Consider the following 16,870-nt stretch of genomic DNA (forward strand, 5'->3'; position numbering starts at 1 on the left):
AGGGGAGATTAGTCGCCTGTCCAGGGCCGTAACCTTTTTAGGGATGGGAGGGGTTCGAGGGATAGCTGAAGGTTCGGTAAGGTTCGGGAGGAGGAGCGTGAGGTTCTTTGTAAGGGAGGGGTGGTTGGTTGGAGGCAGCGGGCCCGGGAGGAATACTCACGGGGTGTTCGAGGAGGTGGGGGTTGCCAGAGTGCATCTGAGAGGATAGAAGAGATACTTGCTGTGTTAGGTTGATAAATGAGTCCATGATTTCTCGGCGAATCTTGTCCTGCCGCCCGATGTGGGCGCCTTGTTGAGCGAGCGCTTCCCTGAGTGCGTCCGGTGTCGCTGGATCCATAGGGCCAGAGTATTCTTTCTTGGTTTGTATCAAACGGTTTTTGGACTGGACCCAAAAGCAGACAGAGGAAGCAGTTGGTGAAGGGTTATTTGGGATAAGCGCAATGTCAGGAATTCCAAGGCGTGATGGTGGTCCGTAGGAGCAGGGAGCGTGCAGAGGGCTGGGGTGTGAGCAGGTGAGTGCAAAACAGCCGGAGTGAGCATCATGGCAGGAAACACAGGAGGACACTGAAGGAGGAGAATCAACAAGAAGTACAAGCACGGGAATCAGCGAATCAATCTTACTGTCGAGGCGCAATGTGTAGGCCGTTGTACTTCGTGGTAGCGAGAATACTCTGGCGCCGGATCCCTGGGTCAGGAGGCTTAAATACTGGCAGTGATGAGTGCTGATTGGAAACAGGTGCGCAGGCGTGGTAATTGCTGGGGGGAGAGAGAGAGAGAGAGACAGAGAGAGAGAGAGAGAGGTGGGGGGGGCAGAGAGAGGGGAGAGCGAGCCACAAAGTGCCACCTAAGCTCCAGAAGAGGAACTGCAGGGCACCGATCGTGACAATATGGCCGTTTGCAGGGCATTTACCCCTGACAGCCCCTGTATCATCAGTTTGCCCATTCACATACACACATAATGCTAACACGTGCATGTCCATTCACATGAAATTAAAATGTTTGTGCATTCACACAATGTATATGCCTCTATATCAACGAAAAATGGTGTATGGACGTCACGGAGCTCAGCACACACTGCAGTCCACATTTGGAGTCGCTGTTTTTGAACTGTAAACCATTCTTCTCGCCACGTGAGTTCGCATCATTCATACTGGCTGGAGTCTACATTCCGCCTCAAGCTAACACAAACACCGCATTGCTAAAGCTCGCCGAACAAGTCAACGAAATTGAAAAAAAACACCCGGACTCACCCTTCGGGGACTTTAACAAAGCTAAACTCAACCACAAACTCCCTAAATACAAGCAGCACATCGACTGTCCTTCCAGGGAAAATAATACTTTAGACCACTGCTACACTACGGTAAAAAACGCATACCGTGCTATACCTTGTGCAGCCCTGGGCTCGTCTGATCACTGCTTAATTCACTTAATACCGACGTACAAGCAAGAACTTAAATGCGCGAAGCCTACAGTGAAAACAGTGAAAAAGTGGACCAATGAAGCCAAGATGGAACATCAAAGCTGTTTAGACTGCACAGACTGGAGTGTCTTTGAAAATTCAGCTGGCAGCCTGGATGAATATATGGACACTGTCACATCCTATATCAGTTTCTGTGAAGAGGTTTGTGTACCAACAAAATCATTTCACACATTCAACAACAACAAGCCGTGGTTCACTGCTAAACTTAAGCAGCTCTGCCAAGCTAAGGAGGACGCATATCAGAGCGGGGACAGGGCCCTGTATAATCGAGCTAGAAACCAGCTGACTAAAGAAATTAACATTGCAAAGAGGAACTATGCAGCAAAGTTGGAAAAACAGTTTAGCGCAAACGACTCTAAATCACGCTGGCATGCATTCCAATCGCTGACTAATTACAAGCGACGATCCCCCCAAGCTGAGAACAATAGCACACTAGCCAACGACTTGAATACCTTCTACTGCAGATTTGAAAAGGACAGTTCTTTCAAGTTCCTGGGAATTACAGTTCCTGGGAATTACAGTCTCTCAGGACCTGAAGTGGGCGACCAACATCAACTCCGTCCTCAAAAAGGCCCAGCAGAGGATGTACTTCCTGCGGCTTCTGAGAAAGCACGGCCTACCACCGGAGCTGCTGAGACAGTTCTACACAGCGGTCATCGAATCAGTCCTGTGTTCTTCCATCACAGTCTGGTTTGTTGCTGCTACAAAAAAGGACAAACTACGACTGCAACGGACAATCGAAAACTGCTGAAAGGATTGTCGGTACCCCCCTACCCACCATTGAGGACTTGCACGCTGCCAGAACTAAGACAAGGGCGTGCAAAATCCTCTCGGACCCTCCGCACCCCGGTCACCAGCTCTTCCAGCTCCTTCCCTCAGGTAGGCGCTACCGATCAATTCAATGAAAACTAGTACTAGTAGACATTCCAACAGCTTCTTCCGTCTTGTGATCAACTTCTTAAACACCTGACCTACAATTCCATTACAACATGCTGGCAATTTTTTGACTTGAGTTCGTTGTCACATTTCTGTGGGGCCAATTATGTATTACTCGTGCACTCACTGTAGTTGTCTCGCCATGCTGCACTACTTGCATATACTGGCCACTCATGCCAGAGTAGCATCAGCTCCATTTGCACACTGATTGAGGAGTATCTATAACATTTGCACAACCAACATTGTCCCAGATTATCGCACTACTCGTCACTTTAAACCGCATACACTCCTTGAAGTCTCAGCGCCCTTTGCACAATGGTCATTGCACCGGACTATTGCAATATTAGTCATTCGAACTGCTCTAAGTGCTAGAGGACTCTGCATCTTTTTGCACAATTGTCAAAAAATAAATATATTTACTGGCATTACCAGATAACTAGCGACCCTTTACTGCTCAGTGACTGTTTTTTTTGTCAATGTCTTTCTGTCTCCAAGTGTTCTGTAAATTGACTGTCTGTTGACGTACTAGAGCGGCTCCAACTACCAGAGACAGATTCCTTGTGTGTTTTTTGGACATACTTGGCAAATAAAGATGATTCTGATTCTGATCCACGCAAAATGCTAACATCTGTCCATTCACATGCACTGTAAATGTCTATTCACATAAAAAATTTAACCATTTTGGTCTATTTGCATAATCCCATCATTCACATAATGTAAACTTGAACAATGATGTAAATTTCTGAGCCCTTTGTCCACAGTAAAAATGTAAAGAACCAGGACTCAATATGAGGCGGCCATCTACCTCGACTGTTCGAGTTGAGACAAGGTCCTAGCGACCTCTCATCTGTCATCTGTGTGTGCGTGTATGTGTGTATGTGTGTGTGTGTGTGTGTGTGTGTCCAGATCTACTTGCGCTTTATGGAGTACCAGATGGAGCACTCCAACGAGTGCAAGAAGAACTTTGTGGCCATCTACGATGGAAGCAGCGCCATCGAGAACCTGAAGGCCAAGTTCTGCAGCACGGTGGCCAATGACGTCATGCTGGAGAACGGTGTGGGCGTCGTGCGCATGTGGGCCGACGAGAAGAGCCGACTCAGCCGCTTTCGCATGCTCTTCACCTCCTTTGTGGACCGTGAGTCACGCCCATCTTCTCGTACTAGTCATTGATTGATTGATTTGGATACTTTTTTAGTAAGTTGGAATTCATGAAAAAAAGCGCCAGCATAACTAAGAATGAAGGGATACTTCTTTATTTCATTATTTATTTTTTCCCAAGTTAAATTTGAACAAAATAAAATGAAGTAAAATACAATAAAATATCAATGACCATTAAAATATATATATATGTATTTTTTTTAGATGAATAAAAATAAATGAAATAAAGTACAACGTAGAATAAAACAATAACTATCACGAAAAGTTAAGGAATATTAATTCATTCATTTTCCGTAGGTGGCATGGCGGGTGACTGGTTAGCACATCTGCCTAACAGTTCTGAGGACTGGGGTTCAAATCCCGGCCTCGCCTGTGTGGAGTTTGCATGTTCTCCCTGTGCCTGTGTGGGTTTTCTCCGGGTACTCCGGTTTCCCCCCACATCCCAAAAACATACATGCTCAGTTAATTGAAGACTCTAAATTGTCCGTAGGTGTGAATGTGAGTGGGAATGGTTGTTTGTTTCTATGTGCCCTGCGATTGGCTGGTGACCAGTTCAGGGTGTACCCCGCCTCTGGTCCAAAGATAGCTGGGATAGGCTCCAGCACACCCGCGACCCTAGTGAGGATAAGCGGTACAGAAAATGGATGGATAATTTTTAAGCCAGAAGAAGCCAGAGTTCATCCTTTGATGCTTACTGAAAACTGTACTTTTGTGAACTTAGTCATGTTAGCCTCGCAGCTGCTAGGTGACTGTTTGTGTGCTTTCTATTAGACCTCCAGTGTTTGCGATTGTATTATTATTACTGTCAAAATGGCTTCTGGCCCTTTTCCCACTGTGGGTATGTTATTCTTATCTCGTTTCTGTCTCTCACCTGCAGCCCCTTGCTCAGCCAACACCTTCTTTTGCCATAGCAACATGTGCATCAACAACTCGCTGGTGTGTAATGGTGTCCAGAACTGCGTCTACCCTTGGGATGAAAATCACTGCAAAGGTAACATAATAAAAGGTCCACCATTTGACTTGAGTCACATCACTTGACTCGAGTCAGACTTAAGTCGCCAATTTTAAGACTTGGGACGTGCTTGGCTGAAAACATAATTTGACTTGAACTACATAACTTAACAAGTCTTGTCTGTTTACATCTGTATTTTAAAGGTGTAATTTTTTGGGTTTTTGAAAGAAAATTCATTTTTTGTGTACTGTGCCCAAACCTGGCAACCCACCAGAAGTCTATAATATGGAGTGCAAATGCCACTTTATAAACCAAGTATCAGAGCAAGAGCAGATTATTGAATTTGGATTATGTTTTTTGATCAAAATTGTAAAAAGAGAATGGCAACAGCACCGGACTATGTGATAAATGTTGCCCATTCACCATCCATTGCAGACTGTTCCATCCGGAACGGGGGATCCCCGCATTTGCGATCCCTTCTCAAGGCTTCTTGTTTTCCCTAAATGGGGTTTGAGTTTTTCTCTCCCGACTAGTTGGTTTAGATTAGTGGATGTCATTAATCATTATCAACTGTGGGCCTCTGAGGCTCTTTGAGACTCTTTTGTGATTAAGGGCTATACAAATGAACTTGACTTGGCAACATGTTAGATTTGCAACTTAAAGATAAAAGACTCAAACGCATCTACAGTAACTTCATTCGTCACTATAAAACAACTAAGACAGATAAAGCCCTCAACCACCTGGAGAGCAAGAACTCCTACGTCCACCTGCTTTTCCTTGATTTCACCTCCGCCTTCAACACTGTCATCCCACAAACCCTAGTGCAAAAGTTGGACATTCTAGGATTGAGTTCATCACTGGAAAACTGGGTCCTGGACTTCTTGACCAACAGATCACAAACTGTCAGGATCCACAACACCGTCTCCTCCTCTATCACCCTCAGCAATAGCTCTCCCCCAGGCCTATGTGCTGAGCCCCCTCCTGTTCACACTACTGACCTATGACTGCTCAGCAAAATTCCCGAACTGTCAGACAGTAAAGTTTACGGCCGACACAGCACTAGTGGGACACATCAGGAACAGCAATGACTTTGAGTACAGGGAGGCGGTAGAACAACTGGTGGACTGGTGCAAGGATAAATCAATCAATGCATCAATGTGAAGAAGACCAAGGAGAAGGCGGTGGAATTCAGAAGGGACAGACGCCACCCTCAACCCCTGCACATCAGAAGAGCAGCAGTGGCGTGGTCTCCAGCTACAAGTACCTTGGGGTCCTCCTTTCCAAGGACTTCACCTGGAGCCGAAGCACTTCCTATCTGCTAAAGAACGCACAGCAACATCGATACTTCCTCCGGAAGCTGTGATGTGCCGGACTGGGGAGGGTGTCTTGAGGAGCTTCTACAGATATGTGGTGGAGAGCGTCCTCAGAACCAGCATCACGGTGTGGCAAAGCAGCTGCTCAGCAGCAGAGAGCAAGCGATAAAGGCTGCTCAGAAGATTGTGGGCGGGGCTCTCTGCATCATCAAAGTCTCCACCCACCCGACACATGCACTCTTCCATCATCTCCCATCGGGCCGGAGGCTATGGAGCATCTGGTGCAGGACCACTAGGCTGAGGAACAGGTTCTTTCCGGAAGTTCTGTAGCCCCAACATCAGCACCCCCCATGCCTACTGATCCCTGCACAAGGAACACTTTTTTCTTTTTCAAATTCAAATGACTATGTAAATATGTGCAGTTCACGCATTTGTATTTCTGCTGCATCCATTTGTAGATAAGTAATTTAGCTTTTTCATCTTTATTTTTATTTTATCTTATTTTTGTATTCTATTTGTATTTCACAAGTCTCGGGACTTATTGGGCTCATCTGGGACCTCGGGTATCGTATTTCGTGCTATATCGTGGAAATCTGTGCTGGTATGACAAATTCCTTGAAAACGACAGTAATTTCACACTTAAGCTCACTGATAGCTGGTCAAATATGAACTAAGCTTCATGTCGTTTATCCGTTTAATTGAGAAGACAAGAGAGACTGGTTTGGGACCTCATAAAACACTGATTGTGAATGTTTTACTACAACTACAGTAACTAACACAGGTGCAAATACTGAGTGCAAAGTGATGTGTTGTGACTCAGTAAGCTTGTATGACTTGATTTGTGGCTTGCTTAACCCAAGTAAAGACTTGATTCGACTTGACGTGAACTTTAGCGGGCTCTCAATTTTAGTTGCTTGATTTTTTTTTTTCCACAGTAACTTGGGAGTTGCTTGAAACTTTAAGGTTAAGACTTGAGAACTATGACTTGTACATGACTTACTCCCATTTCTGCTCATTGGTGTTTCCCCTACACTTCTAGAGAAGAGATCCAGGGGTCTCTTTCACCAGATCACCAAGACCCACGGCACGGTCATTGGTGTCTCGTCTGGGATTGTTCTGGTTCTTCTCATCATTTCCATCCTGGTCCAGATGAAGCAGCCCCGGAAAAAGGTGAACGGGACAAGCAGGTTTCTCAAAGTTGACAAATGAGGCTGTAGTGTGCATCCCAGACCACGAGTGGGCACTGTAGCCCTGCAACATACACAAAAATCACAGGGTACCAGTTTAGGTGAGCCAGGATTACGCTTAAAAAAGACTCACCAGAGACACTTCCGACTCAGATGATTATTTTTAATATGCACACTGACTCAAGTTAATGAAGTCATCAGTAACACTGTAGACTCAAATGATTTGGTTCATTGACTCGAGTAAGTCTCCAGAAACGCTGTAGATTCAGATGATTCAGTTGTATCGATTTACTGATTGGAGTTAGTAGACTCCAGATAATTTGATTGTATCACAATTGATTCAAATTGTTGGCCTCATGGAAAGCACTTTGGACTCTGATGATTCGGTTGCACAGACTCAAGTTAGCAGACTGAGATGGATTAATTGAATTGGGTGACGGACTCAAGTTAGTGGATGCACTGAAAACATCACAGACTCAGATGATTGGATTGTATCAGTTCAATGACTGAAGTTAGAGGATTTACCATAAACAATGTGGACTCAGATGCTTTGTTTTTCTGACTCAAGTCAAGAGACTCACCGAAAACACTGCGGGCACAGCTGATTCAATTGAATTGGGTGACTGACTACTGAGTTAGCAGACTTACTGGAGACACTGCAGACTCAGATGATTCAGTTTTATCAGTTGACTGACTCAAATTATCAGATTTACTGGAATTACTGCAGACTCAGATGATTTGGTTCCCTGACACAAGTCTATGGACTCAGATAATCCAAGTCACCGATGTCCCTGAACAGAAGATGTAAACAGTTGTCATGTGTTTTGTCCAGGTGGTCGCCCGTCGCCCAGGTGTCTTCAACAAAGCGGGTCTCCAAGAGGTCTTCGACCCGCCACACTATGAGCTCTTCTCACTGCGTGAGAAGGAGATGTCGTCGGACCTGGCCGACCTGTCCGAGGAGTTAGACAGCTTTCACAAGGTGCGGCGCTCGTCCACCATGTCACGTTGCGTACACGAGCACCACTGTGGCTCGCAGGGGTCTGTGGGGACGGGCGGCGGAGGCAGCATTAAGCACAGCCGCACCACGCTGAGCTCCATGGAGCTGTCCTACCACAACGACTTCTCTAAGCCGCCTCCCATGAAGACATTCAACTCCACTGGCACTTTCAAGAAGAGCTGCTACGGCTACAAGCAGCATGCCCAGACTCATGACTGCGACCAGCAGGTCATCGAGGACCGTGTCACTGAGGAGATACCCTGTGAGATCTACAGCCGAGGCGGCGGGGCCACGGGTGGCGTGGGCATAGGAGGGGCGGTGGGCATCACGGGGGGAGTGGCCATGGCCGGGGGCATGGGTATGACGGGGGGAGTGGCCATGGCTGGGCCCAGTGGCATCGCCGGTGGAATTGGCGGTGGGATGGGGGGAGCCTGCGGCACCCTCACCATCCGTGGCAACAGCGCCCGGAACAGTGCTTCAGTGGTGGACCCCCAACAGCGCTCCATGTCCATGGACTTTTAGAAGAAGAATCTTCTCTCCGTGGGGTTGGAAAACCAGGATCAAGCAACGAGAACAGAACCTCAGTGGTCCACCACCAACAGCACTCCATTTCCATGGACTTCTAGAAGAAGAATCTTTTCGTCTCTCCATGGGATGGCTAAACAGGGATCAAGGAACCAGAGCAACTGGAGTAACTAAGAGAGGATTCAAATTCAGACCTGCATGCAGACTCTCGGTTGGACCAAGAAACTAGCCAGAGAGAAGAACCCATCAAGAGACTTTGTGAACCGTTCACCTGTCATGCGTGTGTGTGTGTAGTACAGTATATATATATTATTTTATTTATTTATTTATTTTTTTTGGGGGGGGGGGATTTTGTTTTGTTTTGGGCGGCACGGTGGGCGACTGGTTAGCGCATTCGCCTCACTGTTCTGAGGACCGGGGTTCAAATCCGGTCTCACCTTTCTGGAGTTTGCATGTTCTCCCCGTGCCTGTGTGGGTTTTCTCCAGGTACTCCAATTTCCTTCCCCATCCCAAAAACATGCACGGTAGGTTAATTGAAGACTCTAAATTGTCCGTAGGTGTTTGTTTATATGTACCCTGCGATTGGGTGGCAACCAGTTCAGGGTGTACCCCGCCTCCTCCCCACAATTAGCTGGGATAGGCTCCATCATAACCATGACCCTAGTGAGGATAAGCGGTGTAGAAAATAAATGGATGGATGGATGTTTTGTTTTGTTTTGGTGCGTGTTCCCTCACTGTCACAACTAGGATCCATCGACTTCGTGAAGTTGTGAGCAGGTCTGTCTTTTGGTTTTGGTTTTGTCCAAGGAGATCAGTCCAAAGACGCTTTCACACAGCAATAGTTCGATTTATCTGGTCCCAGTCACAATCCCCTAGTCCGTTTTCCTTGGTTGGGATGTGTCACAACAAACCATGCGCCATCACTCTTTTCTCTTATTAGTCACAGTAATGTAAACAGGAAGAGGTTTTGGCCATAAAGTACTGCTGGTCAATCTAAAGTAGCACACCAGAAAATAGCCAAGTGCACTTTAGGGTGGCTAAAGCAAAGACTTGATCAGTAAATCAGCGGTCACTTGTTTTGACTCTGAAGTCTGCATCACCATTATGATATTAAGGGTTTCCAAACCTGACTGTTTTACAAACAGACTATGCCCAAATTAATTCCGAACCATCCAGTTTAATCTGGGAGGTCTCGGGTTGTTATTTGTAGTCTGTAGTCTACTTTACCATTATGATGTTTAGGCTCTCCAATCCTAGTTGGGTCACACCGGACCATTCCAATTTTTATTCTGAACTGTTCAGTTAGTTCTAAGTGACCAGTTTTGTCCACAGACCATTTTCCATTACTGTGTTCACACATCACAGAAGAGAGAGTGTGTGGTTAGTTGTTGTGTGGTTGTATTGGTCTGCACCCACATTCAGATACTGGACTTCGCTGAGTTAATTTAGAACCAATCAGTTAGTTCTAGGTGGTCTCAGGTTTGGCTTGAAGAATTATTTTGTTTTTTTCAGTTCAAATTTGATTATATTGTTCATTAACCAGAATTTCGGTAAAGTCATACCTGATCCCACTAATAGGACCGAGGTGTTAAATGAAATAAAATGCGAACCCACCCCTAAAAACGGTTGCCCGTTTGATTTCACCCACACCTAAGTTACATTTTTGTGTTAAATACTGAATAAATGAACTGCACCAAGTGGGAAAACCAACTGCAGTTGCATTATAATGGAAGCAACCTTACACCTGACAAAATAAATTGCACAAGAAGGAAAACATACTTCAGTTAGATTAAAACAGACCAAAGCGTGAAAGCACCACTAGAAGAGGTAGTACAGTTGGTTTGGTCTGCGGAGTTCAGTTTGTGTATCCACACTTGACCAAATGAATCACCACACTAAGGGGGGAAATAAATTAGAGTACAATTAAAACAGTCTAAAAAGGTACAAAGTTACCTGTAATCCGGTTGGTTTGACCTGTGCCATGTTTGATTATTGTGTTTACACCTGACTGAGCATACCGCACCAGGATGGAAAACAAACTGGAGTTCGTTTAACATGGACCAAAGTGTGAAAGCACCTGAAGGAGTGGTAGTCTGTTTAGTGTGATCCATACCTGAATATGGGTACCATGTCCACACCTGACAGAATGAACTGCACAAGAGGGGAAGTACTGTACAATGGAAGAGAACCCTCAGAAGAAGTAATCTGGTTGGTTTGGTCTACACCAGCCCCACTGCCAAAGCACACTGGTTTTGTTCACAATCCTGACCAAACTAACTGTCCCATGGGGGAAACGAACTGGAGAACGATTATCAGTCTATAAACCCGTGTGGAAGCATGCTCAAACTGTCTGTTTTGGCTGGTTTTGCATTGCTGTGACTCACTGGTGCCTCCTAAGGAACAGAGTGGTATTACAAGACGTGCGAGTAGCCTCTTGCACTTTTTAGCAGTGCTGCACTGGACTCGCTGAATCCATTAAGGTCATGACAGCACTCGTGATGGAGTATGACATGCTTTGGCCTTTGTTGAAATAGCAGCCCTGCTTACCACACACACACACACACACACACACACACAGTGTGCTCACACACTCATGCACACATGCACACGCACACACACACATATGCAGACATAACGCCTATAGCTCCATCTCTCCAGGGGAAGAGCACACCAAGAGACTCTCGTTTTGGTAAGAGGAAAGTGTTTTTATTTTTAATTCTTGTGAAATGTAAAACAAGCACAACTCACTTCCACTAAAAAGACAACGATGATGATAATTTAACCACTATGTATGATTTCATTCTGTTGGATTAAAAGAAACCCTACTCACCAGCCTGTGGTATATTGTAGCTTTATTATAGTGTTTTAAAAAGTGTAAAAGAAATCCCTCACCCAAAATAGGACCCTATTTTTTTTCCCTTCAGAAATTGTGTCATGCCACCGTGTGCCACTGTATGTTGCTAACAAAGCAGCAGCCTGTTGTTTATCCTCACCAGGATCGCGGGTGTGTTGGAGCATATCCCAGCCAATCACAAGGCAAAACGTCCTACCACATTCATTCATGGGCAATGTGGGTTAGGTGTCTTGCCCAGGGACACAGCAAGGACACGCTTTCGGGCAGGATATGAACCAGCAGCCCTTCACTTGCTGGGAGTACTCTTTTCCTCTGCAATCCTGCCCACTTGATATCAACCTGTTTTCTTTGTTGCCTAATCATGGCCACCGTGCCCCAATTCCTCAGTGCAGCCACATGTGACAGATAAGAACCAAATAATACCTTCCTTTTTTCAGGTGACTGATACTACCACAGGTCACAGTCTTGGGGCGAGGTTTGTTACTTACCAAAACTGCAGCATGACAGGAGCACATAATCAGTCCCTCTGACGAATTAAAGTGAGGACTTCTGTAGTCTATCATGATAGATGGTCTATCACCTTGGTAGATGCTGCTATTTTTGTTAGCAACAGAGTTCAAATAGGCCCAGCAGTTAACAATTGAATGTCCTTGTCTATTTACCAAAAGAAAATTACACTTACTTGGATGTGTCCATTTGAGGGAGGCATTTATGTTTTGACAATATGCTATATTGAAATATATAAGCATCATTTCATTATACTGTATATTCATGGGAACGTTATATATCATATAGAATATTGAATTTCATGATAAAAACTTGTTTGTACGAATAAAGGCTAGACTTAGCCCTGATAGATGCCTGGTACTCTCTGTAGTTGAGGAAATAAACGCCCCTTGCCACTACAGTGGGAAATTAAAGAAACAAGGAAAACAGGTAAGAAACAGGTAAGAAACAATATGTATCAAACATTGTTTTCCAATGCAAAAATGAAAAAGTGAGTCATTGTTCAGATGTGTTTTTAAATCTAACAAAAAATATATATATTTTGGGTCCAGATCAAAAATATGAAATTAAAAATGAGCCACAAGACTGACTTTGATTTTAATATTTAATTGGTTGATTTTGAAATGATAAACAGATTTTAAACCCATGATGTGAAGACAATAATTATTATTTAATACAAAATGTATTTTGTATTTTCCTTCTTTGACTTTGATGTGAGTTAAGGGCATTGGGCAGGACATTTACGGCATACACACACATGCACACACGGACAGCTGCTTTAGTCAGGCTGCTGCCCGCTGACAAATTTGCACTCGGCCTTCCCTTCGCCGCCTGCCATCATGAATTTGTCCTCTCCAGTGCTCCGGGCGCCTCTCTTAAACATGTCACCTTCACAAACACGTTAGTCTTTGCTCAGATGTACTGCCTCGCTTGTTTTGACGCACATGCAGCCATAAATAGAAAAAACTATCCTGTCTGCCAAGACATGAAAGATCATCACAGTGACTTGTTGTAATGTAAACATCAAGTTTATTGACATGTATCATCTTCACTCATAATCTAAATAATTCCATTTGCAAGCAGCGATGAACTTACCCTCACACACCCTTTTCCATGGCCAATCCTCAAAATGATCATAAAACTTTGATGTCATTTTTCACCCAAGTTAGATGGCGTAGGCATCTAACTTGGCCCATCTGTCTAAGACTGCATCCCAACCTTTATTGAGCCTTGCAAGGCACATACAGTATTTGACATTAGAAAAATCTTAGGACATACCACCCAACAATAGTGTCCCAAAAATAATATATGCCGTAATAATGGTGGACATGTCTCTTTTTACTCACAAATGTACTTACTCTGTGCCACATGTAATTCTGTTGTATGTATGGCCACAGGTGGCTACACAGGTTAATTGAAACTTCTGCCATTTAGTGCCTGTCAGTATACATCACTGGCATCGATAGATGAACAAAGATAGTAAATAAATAATATAAATATATCTAATATAGGCGGCACGGTGGGCGACTGGTTAGCACATCAGCCTCAAAGTTCTGAGGACCGTGGTTTGAAATCCGGCCTCGCCTGTGTGGAGTTTGCATGTGTGGGTTTCCTCCCACATCCCAAAAACATGCGTCGTAGGTTGATTGAAGACTCGAAATTGCCGTCCGTAGGTGTGAATGTGAGTGCGAATGGTTGTTTGTTTATATTTTTATATGTTTATATTGTTTATATGTGCCCTGCGATTGGCTGGCAACCGGTTCAGGGTGTACCCTGTAAAATGCCTAATAATCATTTATTTTGAATGGTAAAGTTGTAAGTTTGAATATTATATTTTTAGGATACATTTAAGGTTTAAACTATTAATATAAGGCAACATATTTAGGGGGTGGGTATCCATTTCGTACTGGGCCGTCATCGTCCCTAACCTCCACAGGTTCACTGTATTGCCATATTTAAATCTCAAAGTCACAAACGAGGAACGGTGAGTAAGTGGTTAGCACATCTGCCTCACAGCTCAGAATTTGTGTGTTCTTGCCTTGCATGGCGCACACACAGTCACTGAAGGCTCTCCAGTGAATGTGAGTGTGAATGCATGATTCTTTACATGTGCCCTGCGATTGGTTGCCAACCAGTCCAGGATGTCCGTCTATTATCCAAAAGTCAGTTGTGATAGGCTCAATCTCACCCCCGGGTCCGTGACCTGAGAGGTCTCGCGCTAAAATGAATGCATGGATGTTTGGTAACAGCGGTTCGTGCTGCCGCAAAAAAAGGACAAATTCCGACTGCAACGGACAATTAGGACTTAGGAAAAATTGTCGGTACCCCCCTACCCACGTTTTAGGACTTGCACGCTGCCAGAACTAAGACAAGGGCATGCAAAATCCTCTTGGACCCTCCACATCCTGGTCACCACCTCTTTCAGTTCCTTCCCTCAGGTAGGCGCTATTGAACAATGCAAACTACAACTAGCAGACATTCCACCAGCTTCTTCCCTCTCATCATGAAATTGTTAGAGGCTAAGTGACTTTCCGTAGTGTGTTTTTATGTCTGAAAAGTATTTTTTGTCAAAATGCCAATTACCGGAGACAAATTCCTCGTGTGTTTTTGACATACTTGGCAAATAAAGAGGATTCTGATTCTGATTGGAAACTTGTCTTGCAGACAAGGTAAAAGACATTTAGGTCCAACACAAGACGAAGATAGTTGACAGATGAAAACAAAGACACAATGACTGATGCACCAGTTATTCTTTAACTGTTCGTGGCATTGTGCACATTTTGCAATTTTATTGCTATGGGGACAAAGAAGTATCCAGTCCTATTTGTCTTGTATACATAAGGCGACTCTCAATCTGCGGCTGAAGGCAAGAACCTCAAAGCAGTGGTGAAGAGGATTTCCTTCCCAGATCACTTTGGCTTTGGCATTTTTGAAGACCTGCTTTTCGGAGATAGACAGATGGGTCTGTGGTGCACTAATGAGTTCTCCAGCTTCCTTCCGATCTGAGCCATGTGCCTTTTTTTCTGTCACCCATTTTCAGACTGTAAAAAGCATTACTAAAATGGGGATTTTTTTTTTCAATTGTTTACTGTCCACATTAGAATGATTTAGCTTCCTCGGGAAGTACAGAAGTTGCTCTCCCTTCCTGTAGATAGCCTCAGCGTTTGCCTTAGAGCTCAGCTTGCTGTCAATGACTGTTCCAATGATCCACCACTGCTCCATGCTGTGATTTGTTTTCATGGAGTACAATGACAATAAGTCATCAACAAATTCTAGAATGTGCCCATTTTAGTAAATGCTTCCACCAGTGGTGGTCCTATCTTGAATGGCACCTTGTGCAAGACCCCCTTTTAAGAGACACTCTATCTACCTTAATGTCCTCAGTGGATGTGCCATATTGCCACAGTGAGGTGCTAGGACACATCCTATAGTACGCATGTGCCTGTGTCAGTACACATTTTACAGTATGTTTGCTTTCTTTCTGTGTGTCAACACTGTTCTTTGATGGCTGTTGTCTCTGTGAGACTGGTGAGAGAACACCTTCTTAATAAATATGCCATGCTTGGCTAAATATATACTTTTTCTCCATCGTCTATTCATACAAATGCAACGTCAAGCTACAACAATTTAGCACCCCTATTTGGCACACACCACCCCCACCCTGAGCACCATGTTCTTGGGACAATGTTGACCTCATGTAGCTTTTTATTGACTTGAGCTTTGAAAGGTTCCTCTCTGCAACAAGAATGAGAGCAATTTTGAGACCAGTCAAGAGGGTGACTCCACAAGGGGGCGCAAACTTCCCATATCAACGCCAATGATTGACATTGTAATGTATTGTGGAATCGCCTTTTGTTTCTGTAGGTGTTTCCCAATGTCCCTCCTTGCTTGCTATACTGTGAGTGTGCAGAAGATGAGGAGTGGCATAATAAACAACACTTCAATCTACTGCAGTATACTCAATTGGCTATCTCGGCCAACCAACCGAACCATGCTGGCCTTTGCTGCCACACATATTGCACATGCCAGACGCTGCCACTGGCTTTAACAGTCATCCGTGTAGAGAATGTACAACAAACAAGTGGAACAAGAGATAAATTAGTTTTGGAATGCAGTATTTTTTTTCCCTTGAAGGGGACATACTGTATTTTGCCAAACCAACATTTTTTCTAGTATTTTGGGATGTAATATTGTCTCTATGGTGCCTCAGTAAACATGAAATATGAATTAAAGTCCCGGTAGCCCGGTTTCCTCCCACATTCCAAAAACATACTTCGTAGGTTGATTGAAGACTCTAACTTGCCCGTAGGTGTGAATGTGAGTGCAAATGGTTGTTTGTCTGTATGTGCACTGTGATTGGCTGGCGACCAGTTCATATTTTTTTTATGCATATAAAGGCAGTGTTCCCCAAACCTTTTAGCGCTACTGAGAATTTTCATGTGAAGACCTATGATTTACACACACCGGCCGTATGCCGGTCAAGTGTTACGACGGTGCCGTAAAGCAGGGATGTCAAACTAATTTTTTTCGCAGGCCACATTATAGTTACGGTTTCCCTCAGAGGGTTGTTATGACTGTGAAACCAAAAAAAAAAAAAAAAACAATTTTCCAACTCATTTTGCATGGTAGCGTTTTAACTTGTATTTATAGACGCAACGACCAACTGTGTTAACTGACAATGGTTTTCTCAAGTGTTCCTGAGACCACGTGGCAATATCCTTTGCACAATGATGCTTGTTTTTAAGTGAGAGATCAAAGGTCAAGGGGATTCAATTTTTGGACTTGCTGCTTATGTGCAGAGATTTCTCCAGATTCTCTGAATCTTTTGATGATAATATGGAACGGTCCATAATAACAGATGATGAAATCCCTAAATTCCTCACAATTGTATGTTAAGCTTTGTTCTTAAACTGTTGGACTATTTGTTCACCTTGTCCCGTCCGTCCTTGTTTGTGAACAAC

General features: G+C 44.2%; 1 protein-coding gene across 1 annotated transcript in view; it reads left to right on the plus strand.

Moving 5' to 3' along the window:
- LOC133398618 (neuropilin and tolloid-like protein 2) overlaps window positions 1-12,801 on the plus strand; it is a 31,404-nt gene extending 18,603 nt beyond the window's left edge. The window contains exons 8-11 of the mRNA XM_061670004.1: window positions 3,323-3,551; window positions 4,452-4,565; window positions 6,879-7,009; window positions 7,859-12,801. Of these exons, the coding sequence (XP_061525988.1) occupies window positions 3,323-3,551; window positions 4,452-4,565; window positions 6,879-7,009; window positions 7,859-8,545 (1,161 nt within the window). The 3' untranslated portion in view covers window positions 8,546-12,801. The remainder of the gene's footprint in view (window positions 1-3,322; window positions 3,552-4,451; window positions 4,566-6,878; window positions 7,010-7,858) is intronic.
- The last annotated feature ends 4,069 nt before the right edge of the window (window positions 12,802-16,870 follow it).

Source organism: Phycodurus eques, chromosome 2 (genome assembly GCF_024500275.1).
Source record: "Phycodurus eques isolate BA_2022a chromosome 2, UOR_Pequ_1.1, whole genome shotgun sequence".
Classification (NCBI taxonomy): Eukaryota; Metazoa; Chordata; class Actinopteri; order Syngnathiformes; family Syngnathidae; genus Phycodurus; species Phycodurus eques.